Source organism: Aotus nancymaae, unplaced genomic scaffold, assembly GCF_030222135.1.
Source record: "Aotus nancymaae isolate 86718 unplaced genomic scaffold, 86718_ANA_hifiasm-v0.15.2.pri h1tg000007l, whole genome shotgun sequence".
In the NCBI taxonomy this organism is placed as follows: Eukaryota; Metazoa; Chordata; class Mammalia; order Primates; family Aotidae; genus Aotus; species Aotus nancymaae.
The window spans coordinates 65,700,052-65,718,922 of record NW_026988418.1 but is presented as its reverse complement, the minus strand read 5'-3'; the positions used below and the strand labels follow the sequence as shown (position 1 = coordinate 65,718,922).

The window sequence follows — 18,871 nt, the reverse complement described above, 5'->3', positions numbered from 1 at the left end:
GTAGTTTCATATAAAGTTGAAATAAGTTATGTATAACTTACATAAAGTTAAACATATATGTACCTATAACCTAAAAATTCTGTTTCTGGGTATTTACCCTAGAAATTAACAAAACACATGCACACAAAAACCTATATAAGAATGTTTATAGGCCGGGCACTGTGGTTCACACCTGTAATCCCAGGACTTTGGGAGGCCAAGGCAGGTGGATCATGAGGTCAGGAGTTCGAGACCAGCCTGACCAACGTGGTGAAACTCCCATCTCTAAAAAAGTTTTTAAAAAGGAAAAAGAATGTTTATAGCAGTTGTACTCATAATGGCCAACAAAAAAAAAAAGGAAACAACCCGAATGTACTTCTGCTGGTGAGTTGATGAGCAAAATGTGATGGATCATATTTCCTATGAGGGAGTGCTACTCAGCAACAAAAAGGAGCACAAGCAACAGTATGGATGAATCTCAGAAACATTATGCTAGGTGAGAGAAGCCAGACACAAAAGACTACACAATGTATGATCTCATTTATCTGAAATTCTAGAAAAAAACGGAACTGATTTATAATGACCAAAAGCAAATCAAGTGGTTGCCTACAAATTGATCGCAAAAGAGCAGGAAGGGGCTCTTGCAAATGGTTGGAATGTTCTGTATCTTAATCACAGTGGTCGTTATAGGGTGTATACATTTGTCAAAGCTCAAAGTTGAAAATGTCTACATCTTATGACTGAGGTGGCTCACTTTTAGGTATAGAGCAATGTTTATCAAGCTGCTGGTAGAATCCTGCTATTAGTAAATCATCAAATTAATTAGAGAGGTATTTATCCTGAAACTAAGGAAGCTGAAGCTTCAGCCTCCCACCCTTACAAAGTGTCTTCCAAGTCCTGGTTATTAATTTTATATTCAAAATTTTGTATTTTTTCTTTTTCTTTTTTTTTTTTTTGACATAGTCTCACTCTGTCTCGCAGGCTGGAGTGCAGCGGCACGGTCTCGGTTCACTACAATCTCCACCTCCTGGGTTCAAGCGATTCTCCTGCCTCAGCCTCCCCAATAGCTGGGATTACACCACCACGCCTGATTAATTTTTTAGATGGGGTTTCGCCATGTTGGCCAGCATTGTCTCGAACTCCTGGCCTTAAGCGATCCACCTGTCTTGGCCTCCCAAAGTGCTGGGATTATAGGCGTGAGCCACCGCACCTGGTCAAAATTTTGTACTCCTTCTAAAGGGGGCCCTCAAATTGTATTAACTTTAGGCTCCATAAAACATCTGCCTCCGGGTGATCATCATAAAGCATCTGCCTCTGGGTGACCAGAATTTTTTAAATTAAATTGAATAGAAAACATGAGGGTGTTTTGCAAAACTTTTGTTCCAGTTTATATAATAGGTCAGGTTGTAAAATTTTCTTACCAGGGTTTGTGGTTTAGTGCATGTGTGCACATACACACAGAGATACACAAAGTTGGAAATTCAGTGCTGTGTAGAAATCTGTGAAAATATGCACAAGGAGATCTGTATACATTCAGTGCAGCACTATTTGTAAGAGAGAATCTTTGGAAACAACCTAAATGCCCATCAATAAGAAAATAAATAGACTGTATTTATTTTGCATATTCTGTATGCATATTGTTGAAGACATTAGCAATATGTATAAATTTGTGTTTGTGTAGTGTGGCATTTACATACATCACACTGCTTAATCCTTATGATAGCCTCGAGAAGTGAGTGGAACATAAATTATTATTCCTATTCCACAGAACAGAAACCTAAGACGGCAGAACAATTTAAGAGGTGGACTGGGGACTGGGCTAAGCTGTTCCTTGCTTAGCCTAGATTTGCATGGAAATCCACTGGCAAAGTTTCCTTCAAATCCATGTGGCCTGATCCAGCAAGAGCTGCCTTCTTCACCTTCTCTCCCTTCAACCCCAAGGCTTTGGGAAGGCACTTACTCAATGGCAGAACGACTTGAATAGATTATAGCCAAAAGTTTGTTCAAAAAGCATTCATTCTGATGTGCAGGGCGGGGCAAGGGGTGGACCGGCAAGAATGACTTGGATGAGATGGATATGTGTGTGGAATATTCACGACTACTCACCTCTGCCGAATGCTTTTTGAAAGTTAGAGAACGAGTTACAGTCATCAAAATGCAACGATATTAACTTTCTTTCTTTCTTTCGTTTGTTGTTTGTTTGTTTGTTTTTGAGACGGAGTCTCTGTTGCCCAGGCTGGAGTGCAGTGGTGCGATCTCGCCTCACTGCAACCTCTGCCGCCCGGGTTCAGGAGATTCTCCTGCCTCAGCCTCCCAAGTAGCTGGGATTACAGGCGCCTGCCACCACACCTGGCTAATTTTTGTAGTTTTAGTAGAGACGGAGTTTCACTATTTTGGCCAGGCTGGTCTTGAACCCCTGACCTAGTGATCCACCCGCCTCAGCCTCCCAAAGTGCCTCTCTCTCTCTCTGTCTCTGTCTCTGTCTCTCTCTCTCTTCCCCCGCCCCGACCCCTTTTTTCTTTTTCTTTTTTTTGACGCAGCCTTTCGCTCTGTCGCCCAGGCTGGAGTGCAGTGGCGCGATCTCGGCTCACTGCAACCTCGGCCTCCCTGGTTCAAGTGATTTTCCTGCCTCAGCCTCCTGAATAGCTGGGATTACAGGCGCGCCACCACGCCCGGCTAATTTTTGTATTTTTAGTAGAGAAGGGGTTTCACCATGTTGGCCAGGCTGGTCTCAAACGCCTGGCTTCCAGTGATCCACCCGCCTCCGCCTCCCAAAGTGCTGGGATTACAGGCTTGAGCCACCGCGCCTGGCTAGACGTCGACTTTTCAGTACCTTTTCAATATATTCTTTGAGCCCCATTCCTCAAAGACCTTTTTTCACTCTCATTTAAATGGTAATGACCATTTTAAAGGAGATAAAGTTTATGCTTGTTAAAGATTAATAACTTTTAAATCACTAACATACAAATGTCTTAAAAAAGAAAAAAAAAAAACCTAGCTAGACAGAGTAAAAAATCAGCGGCTTATATTCAATCGCGCTTTTGTCGGTACTGCGGTATATTAACCATGAGGCTTAGAACCTTGTTTCACAGCCCTGATCCTGCCTTATGAGAATCTTTTACGTTCTGGGTATTCTGGTATGGAAGAGGAGAAAAACCGGCGCTGGGCAGCTCGCAAGCCAGGAAAATAGGGAAAGATAACCTGGAGCCCGTGCGTCCCGGCGCGCCCGGCTAGCGTTTCCGACGGCCACGGTGTTTCGGTGGGGACCGGTCCCGGGGGCTTCGGCAAGGACCCGCGCCCCCCCGCCCCGCCCGCGGCGGAGCTCACCACGGAGGCCGCAGGTCCCTTTAAGGTGTCGGGAGAGCTGAGAAGGGGAGCGGAGGGGGCGGGAGGAGGGTTTGGGAGCGCACGCCACGTGATTCGGCGGCCAAGTTCGCTGCGAGTTTGACAGAAGTTTGAATCCGACTCGGGGGCTTTCTGCTGCCGGCGGGGCACCGCTGCGGCCGCAGCCTCGGAGAGGGCGAACAGCAGCGCCCCCGCGACCCAGCCAACCAGCCTGTACCCCGGCCCGCCGACGGCCGCTCTCGCTCCGGCCCCGCTCGCCTGCCCTGCCCGGGGCCCGCAGCTCCCCGCCTCTCCGCAGTGTCCGCCGCCTCCCGGCCAGGGAGCCCCCACGCCGCGCCCCGAGCCCACCGCGCCAGCATGTCCTCGACCGAGAGCACCGGCCACACGGCGGACAAGTCGCCGCGCCAGCAGGTAGTCCCTGCGCACCCCGGGCTCTCTCACCCGCCCCTCTCCACCTAGATGTCGGCTGGACCCTTATCCCACCCCCGGACCCCGTGTGAATGGGGCAAGGGAATCAGCGCCTTCCCAGGGCTCCCCACCGCCCTGACCCCCGGCCGGCTGTGTCTCCGCAGGTGGACCGCCTGCTCGTAGGGCTGCGCTGGCGGCGGCTGGAGGAGCCGCTGGGCTTCATCAAAGTTCTCCAGTGGGTGAGTCGCTGCCCTGGCCCCGGGCTATTTCGGGAGCCTGGACTGTGACGCTGACCCGAAGCAATGGAGCCAGGGTGGGGGCTGGGGAGGTGCTGCGGCCGGGCCACGGCGGAAGGGTGGGGGGCGGCGACAGGTGGGTGGGGGAGGGGCGGGCTGGGGCTGCCTCTCCGGACTTGGTCGCAGGAGGGTGAAGTGCGAGGCATGCAGAGTCCCGGATTCGGTCCTTCTATGTGCAAGGAGCCTTTGCCCAGGGCGCTCACATTTCACTCGGGCGAGAGGACCCGGGTGTAACCTTTCCAGAATTCTGATGCTGCACATAACACTCCTTGGTGACGGGAGCGGGGGGGGAGAAGGACGAGGGGGACGAGGTCCGCTCTTCACCAAGAGGGAAGCCGCAGAGGGCAAAGGAGGGAAGGAAGCAGGTATAGAAACCATCCTGTCCCCAAACCCACCAAGGCCTGGATGATCCTGCAGGCACTGGACTCAGGGGACAGGCTCTTGGCTCGCCGTTCCCTGTTAAGGTAACGAGTAATCTGGGTTCCTGTAAATGAGTGAGGGAATGGATGGATGAATGAGCGGAGCTTATGGCTCTATGATTAAATAAAACAAAAAATTAAGACAGAATAAAAATCACAGCATGGCTAAAATGTAGCATGTAGAATAAGATGGAACACTGATCTGAGAAGCTGGGGCCCTGGGATCCAGACCTAGACCAGCCTTTTCCAGCTATATCACCTTGGGCAACTCATTTCTCGGGACTTCAATTTCCAACACTAGTCAGATGTTGATCAGAATCTTCCTAGGGTCTCCTTATGCTCTAAATATGTTGATGTGCTAGAATATGGCCCTATGTTAGACTTACTTTGTGACCTTGAAAAAGTCACTTGCTCAGGTCCTCAGTTTCCCCTGCTATGATCTAGTGGAAATACTATCTTGCTTCACTAGGCCACTGCCCAAGGCCTCCTGGGTATAAATTAGGAATGTGGACAGGTGCAGTCACTTTCTCAAATCATAAAGACTTGTAGGGGGCATTTGGTGCACTATTGCAGAAGAGATTTTAAGTTAGACAATCCACATACCAAATGGTGTGTGAATAACTTAATTAATGTGCTCGTAGTACAGAATTCAGCTAGGGAATAAGTTACCATTATTACTGAGGAGGATTGAGTTCTACAGGGCTTTGGAGAAAAGAATTAGCATTGTGTCACCAATTCCTAAATCGTGGTTCGGATAAGAATAATCAAATCTGGAATCCAGGGACAATAGTGCATTTGGATTGTCAGGCCAACCCAGGAGCTCCCAAGTGCAAACTTTGGGACCTGATGGGGACTTTCCACCTTCCTTACTGCCTCAAGAGTGGTTGGACCAATTGCTGATGGAACTCTTTTGCCTTTGGCCCCTTCCCTGTTCTGACCCACCACTCAAGTGCCAGAGGGAGCCATAAAAGAATGGTATTAAGGCTCTGAGTGACCGGCATCCAGAATTGGAAGAGCCATTATGATCAATCCAGAGGAGCAGAACCTGAAATGTAAGAGACCAATTTTACCATTAAATTAGACAAATGGATCCAACAGAATTTGAGACAGGCTGTTAAAGGATAAAGGAAACAATGAGGTTATTAGACCATGGAACCATGGACTCCTCTCCCCTGGAGGGATTCTGAAAAGCTTCCTTCTTCAATCCTGCCATCCTTTCCTCCACCCCTGCACCTCAAATACCCACAACATTTCTGTAAAGGCTGTATAAAGCAATGCCCAGGGAAATGATCCAGTCTTGGGGTCAGCACTAATGCTCTAGGAATTAAGATCTGATTGACTTTTATGATCTTCAAGTTCTTAGAAAGAGGGTTATGCAAAACAGAGACCCGTTTTTCTCAGAATGCTAAAGCCTGGGCCTGGGGCTAGACTCTGAATTCAGACTTCATTCACAGGGTAGCATCACAAAGAAACATGCTTTGCTTTTACTGCTATCTCAGGTAGCCTGAATTCAAGGTGCCACTTTCACTTGCTTTGAAGTTCTGCAGATGAGGTAACATAAAAAGTACACAGGCACCAGCACCAGAAATGACAGTGGAAATGTCATTTGAGTTTTTCATTCATTTCCTGTTTGGAGGAATCAAATGCTCCTGACTGGGAGAGGAAAAAGGAAACGCAACACTTGCAGTTATCATAATGGTAACCGAAAACTTTTGTTGTCATTATTACAAAAAGCAGAGGTTTTACTGGAATCTTTGTGAAAAGAAAATAATGTTATTCTTTTATTTGTCAGGAGCTTAGCTTAGAGTGTTTCTTTTTTTTAATTGAGAAATACTAATCTCACCTCAATTCCAATTCTGGAGTCTCACTAAGTCTATACTAAGTTAGCAAAAATAACCTGGACATAGACTAATTATTGAAGAACTAGTTTTTTGTTGTTGTTGTTTGTTTTTTGTTTTTGTTTCTGTTTTTTGAGATGGAGTCTCGCTCTTATTGCCCAGGCTGGAGTGCAATGGCTCGATCTTGGCTCACTGCAATCTCCGCCTCCTGGGTTCAAGTGATTCTCCTGCCTTAGCCTCCTGAGTAGCTGGGATTACAGGCGTGCACCACCACACCCGGCTAATTTTGTATTTTTAGTAGAGACAGGGTTTCTCCATGTTGATCAGGCTGTTCGCAAACTTCACCTCAGATGATCTTCCCATCTCAGCCTCCCAAAGTGCTGGGATTACAAGCGTGGGCCACCTCTCCCGGCCTGAGAACTAGTTTTTTTAAAAAAGAAAAAGACATCAAATTGTGGGAGCTCAAGATAAAAAAGAAAAGTATCTTAAAAATTTGTTTTAAAGAAAAAAACACACTTTGGGAGGCTGAGGTGGGAGGATTGCTTGAGCCCAGGAGTTTGACACAAGCCTGGGCAACAAGGGGCTATCTCATCTCTATAAAAAAAATAAAATTAGCCAGGTGTAATGGCACATGCTTGTGGTTCCAGCTCCTTGGGAGGCTGAGGCTGGAGAATTGCTTCAGTCCAGGAGGTCGAGGCTACAATGAGCAACGCACTGCAGCCTGGGTGATAGAACTAGACCTTGTCTAAAAAAAAAAAGAAAAAAGAAAAAAGACGGAAAGGAAGGAAGGAAGGAAGAAAACAAAAGAAAAAGAGAGACAGATTTTTGAAGTCAGATAGGCTTTGGTTTAAATTCGGTCCCCTCTGCTTTCTTGCTTCTAGCTCTGAAACCTTGAGTAAGTAAATACCATTTTTTTTTTTTTTTTTTTTTTTTTAGACAAGCTCTAAGACAGAGACTAAGATAGAGGCTGGCTCTATCACCAAGGCTGGAGTGCAGTGGTAGGAACACATCTCACTGCAGCCTCAACTTTCCAAGCTCAGGCAACCCCCCCACCTCAGCCTCTCGAGCATCTGGGACCAAAGGCACATGTGACCATACCTGGCTAAGTTGTAAAGAATTTTTGTAAAAATGGGGTCTTGCCATGTTGCCCAGGCTGGTTTCGAATTCCTGGGCTCAGGTGATATTCCCACCTCAGCCTCCAAAAGTGCTGAGATCACAGGCATGAGCCACCTCACCCAGTGACAGAATCTTTATGGGCCTGTTTCCTTATCTGTAAATGGAGGTAAAACTTGTTTTATGGGCTCATTAGGATTACAGAAGATGATATCTGTAAAGTGTAGAGCATTCTGGAAGCCTATGGTGAGCCTAGCACTCCAGGGGGCATTAAGTGTTGGTTCACTCCCTGTTCCTGAACTCCCCTTTACCCCATCTATCCCCCATTCTGCAGACTATCTAGCTAGGCTAGTCCTTTGGATTATTCAAATGTCACTGTGAAATCCTCAATTTGATGGTAAGGTAAAAAAAATCTCTGAGTGACTCAGTCACTGTTCCATTTGCTTATAAATAAGTCGCATAACCTTTAGCTGGGTATGCCCTGATCAACAATTCACATTTGGGGTACCAAAGTCACTTATTTGGATCTGAGGTCTCTGTAATAAAAGTAAGTTATTTCAATAAATGTGGAGAATTTCAAAGAACACCATCAGAGTCCATAAAACCAATGAGATATGTAATCCCAGTATTTTGGGAGGCTGAGGCAGGTGGATTGCTTGAGCTCAGGAGTTTAAGACCAGCCTGGGCAACATGGTGAAACTCTGTCTTTATGAAAAAATAAAAATGATCCGGAAGTGGTGGTGCACGCCTGGAGTCCCAGCTACACAGGAGACTGAGGCAGGAGGATCGTTTGAGTCCAGAAGTTCCAGGTTGCAGTGATCGTGCCACTGCACTCCAGCCTGGGTGACAGAGCAAGACCCTGTGTCAAACAAACAAACAAAAACAATGAGATCAGTGTGGGAGTAGAAGCTGGGAAGAGAACTTGTCTTCCCTGTGCTGTGTACTAACTGGTCATGTTAGTGTCCTCTGGACCGACCAGCGAGCGTGTCAGCACCAAAGGGGAGCCTCATCCTTAAACTGGAAAGGTTATTCTGACATTACTGCAAAAGAGATGCAGAAGCAGGAGGAGGCAGAGGGCAGAAAATGACCATCACTGTCCCAGCAGTGCAGGTCCAGGAGGAGGAAGGCTGCTTGGCACCAGGATGCTAGAACTCCACCTTGTCTCAGGGCCTCTGCCTCTCCTTGGCTGCTCTTCATTATAACCAGTTTGCTCATGACAGAGCCTTGTGCTTGGTGACAGGGGTGGTTTCAGTTCTTTCCCTCTCTTCCTGTGTCTCGGTCACTTGGCACAGTTAGGGAAGAAAGCAAATCTGGAGTGGAAAAGATGGAGGGTTAGGAGACATGGAGGGGGTTGGGAGAAGGTGTCTTTCTGAGCTTCTGCACCCCAAGGCACAGAGCTACTCCTAAGGCACAGAGCTACTCCTTCTCTCCTTGTAACTCCTCAGTGCACGTGGTAGAGATCTCTTCTTTAGCCTTAATAACTCTGTGATGCAGTTTGTTTTTATTTTTTGTTTGTCTTAATATGACACTCCTTTCTTGTGGTGAATTCTTGAGAGCAAGAGCTAGGTCTTATTCATCTTCATATCTCCAGCACCTGGCACAAGGTAGATGCTTAATCAGTGTTGAGTTCATGAGCAAATGAAGTGGAAAGAGCACTGGATGGGGAATCAGGAGATGTGAATTCTAAGCCTGGCTCTCACATCAGCTAAATATGACTTCGGGAAAGTGACTTCATCTTTTGGGGCTTCAAATTCCACCTCTGTGAAATGAGATGATTGGGCCTGAGAATCTTTGAGGTCCCTTTTGTTCTGCTGCTCTGTGAACCTGTGATTCCCCTCAGATGTCCCCATTTTGCTCTGGTACCATCCGACTGTATAGTGTTCAGTTTTAAACATATATTTTGGTAAATAAAACATTATTATGTAAGATCCCTGACTTGAAAAGAATCAGAATACAATAAATACTAAAGTGATTATGGGTATGTTTTGCCCTCTGAGGAATCCAAAAGCAGGATTCAGGATTGTCAGAACCTCAGGACCGTCATTTAGACACAGCAGAACTTTTGGTAATAATGGAAAAGTTTTAGAATCTGTGCTCTCTAAGGTAGTACCTGCTCGCCACATGAGGCTATTGGGCACTTGAAATGTGCCTAGTGTGACTGAACTGACTTTTTTTGTTTTTTTTTTTTTGTATTTTTAATAGAGACAGGATTTTGCCATGTTGGCCAGACTGGTCTTAAACTCCTGACCTCAAGTGATTCGCCTGCCTGGCCTCCTAAAGTGCTGGGATTACAGGTGTGAGCCACCGTGTCTGGCCTGAATTTCTTTGTTGTTGTTTGATACAATCTCACTGTGTCACCCAGGCTGGAGTGCAGTGGTGTGATCATAGCTCATTGCAGCTTTGAACTCCTGGACTCAAGTGATCCACCCACTTCAGCCTCACAAGCTGCTAGGACCACAAACATGCACCACCATGCCTGGCTATTTTTTTTTTTTCTTTTTTGGTAGAAATGGGGTCCTGCTGTGTTACCCAGGCTGGTCTTGAACTCCTGGCCTCAAGTGATCCTCCCACCTTGCTTCCCAAAGTGTTAGGATTACAGGTGTGAGACACTGCACCCAGCTTGAATTTTTTATTTAATTTAATTTTAATTAACTTAAACGTAAATAATCAAGCTTGGCTAGTGGCTACAGTTTTACATAATGCAGCTCTAGAGTGATGCAGAGGCTTCTAGAGTATAAGCCCCATGAGGACAGAGATTTTCTGTTTTTTTTTTTTTTGAGATAGGGTCTCGCTCTGCCACCTAGGCTGGAGTGCAGTGGTGCGATCATGTAGCTTTGACCTCCTGGACTCAAGAGATCTTCCCACATCAGTCTCCAGAGTAGCTGGGACCACAGATGTGCACCACCACACCTGGCTAATTTTTCTTGGCGAAATAAAAAGTTGGCTAATCTCAAACTCCTGGGCTCAAGTGATCCTCACACCTTAGCCTCCCAAAGTGCTGAGATTACAGGCATGAACCACCATGCTTAGCCTTTTTCCTCTTTTGTTCACTACTAGATAATGGTGCCTATAACAGTGCATGGTAAGCACTGTACATGCTAGGCATAGCACATGCTCAATACATGTTATCTTTCTGTAGATGCTCAGGCGTGCCTTTCAAGAGTGCTGGTGAAGAGAAGGCTGCACAACTGACCATTCACTGCCCCTAAGTTTTGAGTACCTACTTTCTTTTTCTTTCATTTTTGTTTGAGATGGGGTCTTGCTCTGTTGCCCAGTCTGGAGTGCAGTGGCATGATCATAGCTCACTGCAGCCTTGAACTCCTGGGCTCAAGTGATTCCTCCACATCAGCCTCCTGAGTAGCTGGGACTGCTAGCAGGCACCACCATGCCCGGCTAATCTTTTGTTTGTAGTTTCTGTAGGGACAGAGTCTTGTTATGTTGCTGGTCTCAAACTCCTGGGCTCAAGCCATTCTCCTGCCTTGGCCTCCCAAACTGCTGGGATTACAGGTGGGAGCCACCGTGCCTGGTCCCTGCTTTCTTAAGAAACCATTCACTGACTAACTGCCAATGGGTAAAAATATTTCCAACTGTGCTCCCCTTCCTAGAATGTGACACCCTAATCATGTCCAGTCTGGGCACCAGAAGCTAACAGGAATAAAGAAACTTCTAAGAGGAATCAGATGGCCACAGAACTGACAAAAGATTAGAGAATTCCTATGAGGAGGAGCTAGAGAAGTTCCACTACTGTACTGGTGAGGCCACTCCGAGTATGTACAGTGTAGTGATGCAGAGGCTTCGAGTGACTCCTCTCTACTTCTGTGAAAAAGGTGGGCAGACAGGGCTCTACTGCAGCCTCCATCATTTAATTCAGGAGAGGAAGTCATTTAGGCGTTGAAGGGAGGTTTTACTGTCTTCTTTCCCAGATACCTTTAAACATGGAGACAATTCTCATTTGTCTGGAATAAACCTCCTGGAAACAGAGAGGTGCTCATTATGACCTTTGGAGAGAGGTCAATGGCTCCAGCATGGAGCTCTGCGAGGCCAGGCACTGCAAGCCGGGACAGTGGCACTGGACACCTCCCAGGGGCAGAGCACAGCTGTTGGCAAGCCCAGCCAAGAGTACACTGATGGTGTTACTCTCAGAGAGGAGGAGAGTTCCAGGGCTGGAAAGGGCCTCTAGATTATCTACTCCAAACCCTCTATTTAAGATGAGGAAACAGACTGAGAGAGCAGAGTGACTTATCAGAGCTCACCTGGCTAGTGACAGGACCGGGTCGGAACCCAGGTTTCCATACTCCTAGTTCAGGTCTCCTTTCGCTCCATAACGCTAACAAGCATTAGCAAAATAACGTGCATATAGCTTCTATTCTAGACTCTGGATGCAGGACTGAGATGTAGATCAGCTGTCTTTCAAGTCCTTAATGTCCAAGACACCGAACCTCAGAGAAACATACAGAAGGTGAACAATTAAGAGAATAAGCTTGTTGCTTAATAAGAATAATGACATTGTGTACAAGTTAAAGGTAAGTGCACAGGAAACCCAGTCTGAACAGATGATGTGGAGAATAAGACATTTCCAGTTCTCACCTCCTTTCTTTTTTTTTTCTTTTTCTTTTTCTTTTTTTTTTTTTTTTTGGTGGTGGGGACAGGGTCTCACTTAGTCACCCAGGCTGGAGTGCAGTGGCACGATCTTGGCTCACTGCAACCTCTGCCTCCCAGGTTCAATGATTCTCCTGCCTCAGCCTCCCAAGTAGCTGGGATTACAGGCATGTGCCACTACCACTCGACTAATTTTTGTGTTTTTAGTAGAGATGGGGTTTTACCATGTTGGCCAGGCTGGTCTTGAACTCCTGACCTCAAATGATCCACTCGCCTTGGCCTCCTTAAGTGCTGGGATTACAGGCGTGAGCCACCGCACCTGGCCTCTCACCTCTTTTTCTAACCAAAGTGTGTTTCCCAGAAAGAAATTTGAAAATCATAGGATGAGAAAATGTTATTTCACTTGAGAGAGAAGGTGTAGTAAAATGTTAGAAAAGGTAGAGAAGAAAACAATTGGAATGACCTGGGACACCTCTGGATCTTAACACTGAGAAATGGCAGCACCAACAGATGACGAAGGGAAGCACCAGCGGGGAAATAGTGGAGACTGATAAGTCAAGTGGAGGGTACTTTTCTCTGGGCTTAAGCCAAGATTGTCATGTTGGCCCAACCAGCGCTATTGCTGGAAGGCCATGTGCCTTTTGGGGAAGAGGAATTAGGCTGTCAGTACCTGGAACAGCAGCATGGCCCCTCTGGGGAGGCTTGGTAGGAGCTGTCCCCTCTAGCCATACCTCCACCGAGGCAGGAAGCTATTGGAAGTTAGCAACCAGGAAACAAGGTTAGACCACTAAATCAAAGGAAAAATGAAAACCGTTCTAGGCATGTCTAATCTAGGTTAGTGCAGGGGAATCTATTTCTGAGTGTGCCTCTCCCTTGGGAAGGAAATTCAAGTCTATCTATAAGCTACAAGTTTCCTAAAGCCTGACTTGCAGAGGTTTTGTGTTCGTCATCATCTTAAGACGGCTACCTATGGTCCCAAGTCATACCCAATGGAGAGATCTGGCAACTGTCCATTTCCTGTGTCTTCATGTCCCTCTCACACACCACTCAGTCAACCTTATTCATCTGGGTATTTGGTCCAGCAGCCTGAGGCTGGAAGACAAATGGAAGCCATGGGTTTCTCCCCGGAAGAACTTGATTAAAGGGAGTCCTTACTCTCCCCGACTCCCACACTTAATGTCTGCACCTGCGGGGAGTCACAGTTAGTTACTGACCTTGGCAAGTTGAGGCCTTCTGACTCTCAAAGAGGCTTCACTCTCTCTCAGCTCTTTGCTATTTTCGCCTTCGGGGCCTGCGGCTCCTACAGTGGGGAGACAGGAGCAATGGTTCGCTGCAACAACGAAGCCAAGGATGTGAGCTCCATCATCGTTGCATTTGGCTATCCCTTCAGGTGAGCAAGAATTGGTTCTATCCCAGCACAGCTTCTCTCACTGGATTGGCAGAACCTTCTTGGTCTCTTCCTCTTCCAGGAACCTAAAAACGATTTGTTGTGTGACACTCCAGATTCAAATAGAATGATAAGACTTGGATCCTTTCTGCTCTTTAGCAATTTCAGACACACTGACCAGAGCAAAATGTAAGGGAAACACAGATTGATCACTGGTAGAATAACGTTCCAGTCCATGGACAACCCAGGGCAGGTCACACCAGCTCATACAGAAAGAACCCATGTAGTTTGGGATGGAGGCTTACGGGAGCCTGAGCAAGTTGGATAGGTCTCTCTGACCCTCAGCATCCTCCTCTCTGCCTTGAAGGTAGGGAAGCTTATTAGTAGTTACATCCTAAAGAGTTGATGTGGGGTCCTCAGCTGGTACCACCAGAATACAAGTGAGCACACCTTGACAGGGAGGTAGAAGCAAACTCTTTTCTGGGTATTTGGGAGCTTAGGAAGTAGGGAGCCCAAGTGTTCAGAGGAGAAAGGGGATGATAGGGTTTACCTTTTCAGAAATTTCTAGTATCAGCACCCAAGTTATATTAACTGTCTCTTATATAAAATAGGCTGTGTCTTTCTCTTTAATTTGTCCATTGTCTCATTGGAAAGCCCAATAAGGCCTGAGAATGGGTGATTCCAACCTTAGCCACTCCAGGCCTGCACTTTCAGAGGCAGAATGAAGCTGATCGACCTAGTGGTTTGGCTACCAGAAATAGAGGAACTGCATATATTGCTGTTGTGACCTAAAGGGCCCTGGAGATACTTGGGAATACATGGTCCCCATGTCTGGGCAGGGTAGATGAGTGGTGTGGTGGGGAACAGCTGAGAGGAAGGTAGTTTTACTGGAAATTTCAGGGAAGTTCCCATCTTGATTGTAAGGTTCCCTCCAGAAACATTTCTCCCTACATGACCCCTTTCTTGGCTCCGTAAGAGTCCCCTGCTGAGAACTAGCACAGGACTACTTCTGGGCCAGGGAGAGAGAGGATTGCCTGAGCTCAGAATGGCCTCCCCTGCCACCTGCAGGTTGCACCGGATCCAGTATGAGATGCCCCTGTGTGACGAAGAGTCCACCTCCAAAACCATGCACCTCATGGGGGACTTCTCCGCACCCGCCGAGTTCTTCGTGACCCTTGGCATCTTTTCCTTCTTCTATACCATGGCTGCCCTAGTTCTCTACCTGCGCTTCCACAACCTCTACACAGAGAACAAACGCTTTCCGCTGGTGGTGAGTGAGTATAGGCCAGAAGGAATGGGGTGGAGAGACCGAGGAGATGTTTGCGAGGGGCCTGAGGTCAGACCTGGAGGAGAGGACAAACGTGGCGTCTTCCACCCCCACGGTGGAACCTCCCCCTCCATCAACCTCCTGTTGCTTGCTCCTGTTCACGGGAGGCACAATAATAGCAGCGTACACAAGCAGGCTCTGGAGTTGGATGGTCTGGGTTCAAATCCCAGCATGGTCACATTGCTGTGTAATCTTGGACACACAGCAAATGTGTCCGGTCTTGGACAAGTTAAATAACCTCTCTAAATCTCAGTTTCCTTAACTATAAAATGGGGATAAAATAATACCTGCCTCATAGTTTGTGTGTGTGTGTGTGTGTGTGTGTGTGTGTGTGTGTATGTGTGTGTGATAAAATGAGAATGCATGCAAGGTATCTAGTACATAGTTAGTCTCAATAAGCATTAGTGACTATTAATATTACTCCTCTTTCCTCTCTTCCTATGGTAGGCATGCAAGGCCCCTGGGTGATTCCAACCTTCTCTTGGCCACTCTGGGCCTGCACTTTCCAGAGGCAGAGTGAAGCTGACCTACCTAGTGGTTTGGCTACCAGAAATAGAAGAACTATATATATTGCAGTTGTGACCTAAAGGGCCCTGGAGATACTTGGGAATACATGGTCCTCATGTCTGGGCAGGGTAGATGAGGGCTGGGGGGCAGCTGAGGGGAAGGTGGAGTTTTACTGGAAATTTTGGGGGAAGTTCCAATCTCGACTGCAAGATTCCCTCCAGAAACATTCCTCCCTACATGACCCCTTTCTTGGCTTCGTGAGAGCGCAATCCTCTCTCTCCCTGGCCCAGAAGTAGTCCTGTGCTAGTTCTCAGCAGGGGACTCTGACAGAGACAAGAAAGGGGTCATGTAGGGAGGAATGTTTCTGGAGGGAACCTTGCAGTCAAGATGGGAACTTCCCCAAAATTTCCAGTAAAACTCTACCTTCCCCTCAGCTGCCCCCCAGCCCTCATCTACCCTGCCCAGACATGGGGACCATGTATTCCCAAGTATCTCCAGGGTCCTTTAGGTCACAACTGCAATATATATAGTTCTTCTATTCCTTTTTTTTTTTTTTTGAGACAGAGTTTCACTCCTGTTACCCAGGCTGGAGTGCAATGGCGCGATCTCGGCTCACCGCAACCTCTGCCTCCTGGGTTCAGGCAATTCTCCTGCCTCAGCCTCCCGAGTAGCTGGGATTACAGGCACGCACCACCATGCCCAGCTAATTTTTTGTATTTTTAGTAGAGACGGGGTTTCACCATGTTGACCAGGATGGTCTCAATCTTGACCTCATGATCCACCCGCCTCGGCCTCCCAAAGTGCTGGGATTACAGGCGTGAGCCACTGCGCCCGGCCAGTTCTTCTATTTCTTGTAGCCAAACCACTAGATAGGTCAGCTTCATTCTGCCTCTGGAAAGTGCAGGCCCAGAGTGGCCAAGAGAAGGTTGGAATCACCCAGGGGTGCCTTAAGGGACCCCATTTGCCTCCTGCAGTCTGCCACTTGTAGCTGAGCAATGGTGATAAAAGGAAAAGCTGGGAGGGAAAAGTGGGAGTTTAGGTTCCACTTGGGATGAGTGGGTTTTGGGGTGAGGCTGACCAACAGATGCCTTGGTACATGCAGCCAGACCTCAGATCTGAGGGCATTAGTAGGGGCAGCCTGAGTGGCAGGACTCCTTTGAGGGCAGTGAACAGATGCCTCAGGACCACCTGGGCTTTAGGCATTGGGTAGGATGGGAAAAGACAGCTGTCCTGGCATCCTGGGATTGCCAGTATCATGGCAAGAGGAAAAGAAGCGAGGGAATTATTGGGCCTTTCTGAGTGTGTTTCCCATCCCTCTGCTCCTCCCAGGACTTCTGTGTGACTGTCTCCTTCACCTTCTTCTGGCTGGTAGCTGCAGCTGCCTGGGGCAAGGGCCTGACCGATGTCAAGGGGGCCACACGGCCATCCAGCCTGACAGCAGCCATGTCTGTGTGCCATGGAGAGGAAGCAGTGTGCAGTGGCGGGGCCACGCCCTCCATGGGCCTGGCCAACATCTCTGTGGTGAGACCTGTGGCCACTGCGGGAGGCAGCACCATCCCTGCTGCCCAGGCCTGTCCCAGCTAGCAGGTCCCGAAAGGAAAGAGAGGGTGTCCCAGAGCTGCTGTCCCTGCACCTGGAGCTGGTTCCCCCGCTGTGCTTCATGCTGGCTGCTGGCTCCTGGCTGACCCTGAAAAGACATTTTGGGATGAGGGGAACCCAAGAGCCACTTAGCCTTCTGTTCCTGCCTCCTTCTGCACTCCGCCTCCAATTCCCTTCTCGTCTCCCCAGCACTAGGCACACTCTCTGTGATGCCTCCCCTCCTCTTGCCTGTTTTACACAATGTGTCTGAGCATATAAAGGGGAGCCTGGGGCTGTGGCTGCGCTTGAAGCCGGGAGCAGACCTAGCATGAGTAGGAAGGGGCTCAGAGTCGCTCAGCCCTCCAGCCTGGAAAGGGGCTTTGGACCAGTGGTGGGTCAGCTGAATATGTATAGATTTGGCCATTCCAGTTGATTAGAATGTTGGTATGTCCATATTCATTGGTAAAGAGCTGAGGTCTTGAGCTTCTCAAATGCTGCCCGTCATCCCAGCCACCTCAGCCCTGTTCTGAAAATGACTTGTTACCACAGCTGAAATGTTTAATGGCTGGCACACCAAGAACACCCTTCTGGAACTTGCTGGAACCCTGCTGATAGGTTTCTCCCCCCAAAATTTTATTGTAACAATGTTCACACATACAACAGAGTTGAAAGAATTTTAACACACACATACTCACCACCTAGACTGTGCCATTAACTTTTTACCAGACTTGCTTTATCATGTATTTATTCACTTCTTCATCCATCAATCCATCTTGTTTTTAATACATTTTAAAGATAATTTGAGACATCAGTACACTCCCCTCTAAGTACTTCCTGCTGTGAGGTTTTTAAAATATTTTGAATAAATATTTGAATATAGCCCTGGCTGGGTGCCTGATTATAGGGAAGGAGCACCTTGGACAGCTCCTGCCACACCCACTGGGCAGAAGGTGCTTGGAACAGGGCCTCACGTGTGCTGCGGGAAGCGTCCCAGCTCTGACTTTTGGCTCCTGGCTATGCTTTGCACGATGCTCCCCTAAAGGGCCAGATTCTGCTAGCGGCCAAGCTACATCTTGGGTGCATGCTGTGGACAGAGTTAAACAGTTTCACCTGGGTTCCCCAAACAGGTGATGGCCCCGAGCCCTGCCTCTATACCTCTATACCTCTATACTCTTATATATAATCTATATATAAGAGTTCTCTGTCTTAATTTAGTCTTTCTAGCCCTCTGTGCTTCTTCCCTGCATAACCCCCCACTGCAAGAGGAACTACCCCTCATTGTTCCCACAATGACCCCCTGACTATTCTCACAAATTCCCCTGATGTCTTTGCAGCTATTCGGCTTTATCAACTTCTTCCTATGGGCCGGGAACTGTTGGTTTGTGTTCAAGGAGACCCCGTGGCATGGACAGGACCAGGGCCAGGACCAGGCCCAGGGTCCCAGCGAAGAGAGCGCAGCTGAGCAGGGAGCAGTGGAGAAGCAGTAAGCAGCCCCCTACCTGGCTACTCCCGAACTGGACAGCACCTCTTCAACCACCTCCGGCTTCCAGGACCTCCCTCTTCCTACTCCTCCAGTTCCCCTCCCCCATCATTCTGGTCTGTGAGCTTTGAGACGATGGGCAGGCATCAGCTGTTGGAAACCTGGGCAGCCCTCCCAGTGGCTTCCTGTCCTTCTTCTTGCTGGAGCCATGAATGGCAGGAGCTCAGTGCTTCTTTTCCAGTGCCTGGGCCCAGGGGTCTTACTTGGGGTCTTACTTGTACTCTCACAGTCTCTGAGAATCAGCCTCTGCTGCAGGTGAGGGAGCAGGAAATCAGTGCCCTGAGACTGGTTCCTAGCAGCCACCTTTCTGTCAACCTCCAGCTTCAACAGTAGTAGGGGAAAGGGAAATCAGCTAGTAGCCTTCCCTTCTGGTCCCTTGTGTGGAGGCCCCAACAGTGGACCCCTCCTCATTGGCTGTCATCTAGTCCCTGTGTCTGCTCTCCAGTCACTCCAGGACTCAGTGTGCCTCCCACTGTCTTCTTTGGCCTCTGCTCGCCCACAGAGTCCACCATGTGTGAACCAGAAAGGCCCACTC

The 18,871-nt window shown here is 48.0% G+C and overlaps 1 protein-coding gene across 1 annotated transcript; it reads left to right on the top strand.

Moving 5' to 3' along the window:
* Positions 1 to 3,681: 3,681 nt before the first annotated feature.
* SYPL2 (synaptophysin like 2) lies at positions 3,682 to 18,729 on the top strand. Its single transcript, XM_021671938.2, has 6 exons — positions 3,682 to 3,735; positions 3,897 to 3,971; positions 13,263 to 13,387; positions 14,453 to 14,654; positions 16,548 to 16,739; positions 18,131 to 18,729. Exons 1-6 carry the CDS (start codon positions 3,682 to 3,684, stop codon positions 18,281 to 18,283), a joined length of 801 nt encoding a protein of 266 aa, XP_021527613.2. The 3' UTR covers positions 18,284 to 18,729.
* The last annotated feature ends 142 nt before the right edge of the window (positions 18,730 to 18,871 follow it).

Coding starts and splice junctions, on each gene's coding strand:
- SYPL2 (XM_021671938.2), top strand. CDS start 3,682: ATGTCCTCGACCGAGAGCACCGGCCACACGGCGGACAAGTCGCCGCGC. Junction 3,736..3,896: donor ACAAGTCGCCGCGCCAGCAG/GTAGTCCCTGCG, acceptor GTGTCTCCGCAG/GTGGACCGCCTGCTCGTAGG. Junction 3,972..13,262: donor TCATCAAAGTTCTCCAGTGG/GTGAGTCGCTGC, acceptor ACTCTCTCTCAG/CTCTTTGCTATTTTCGCCTT.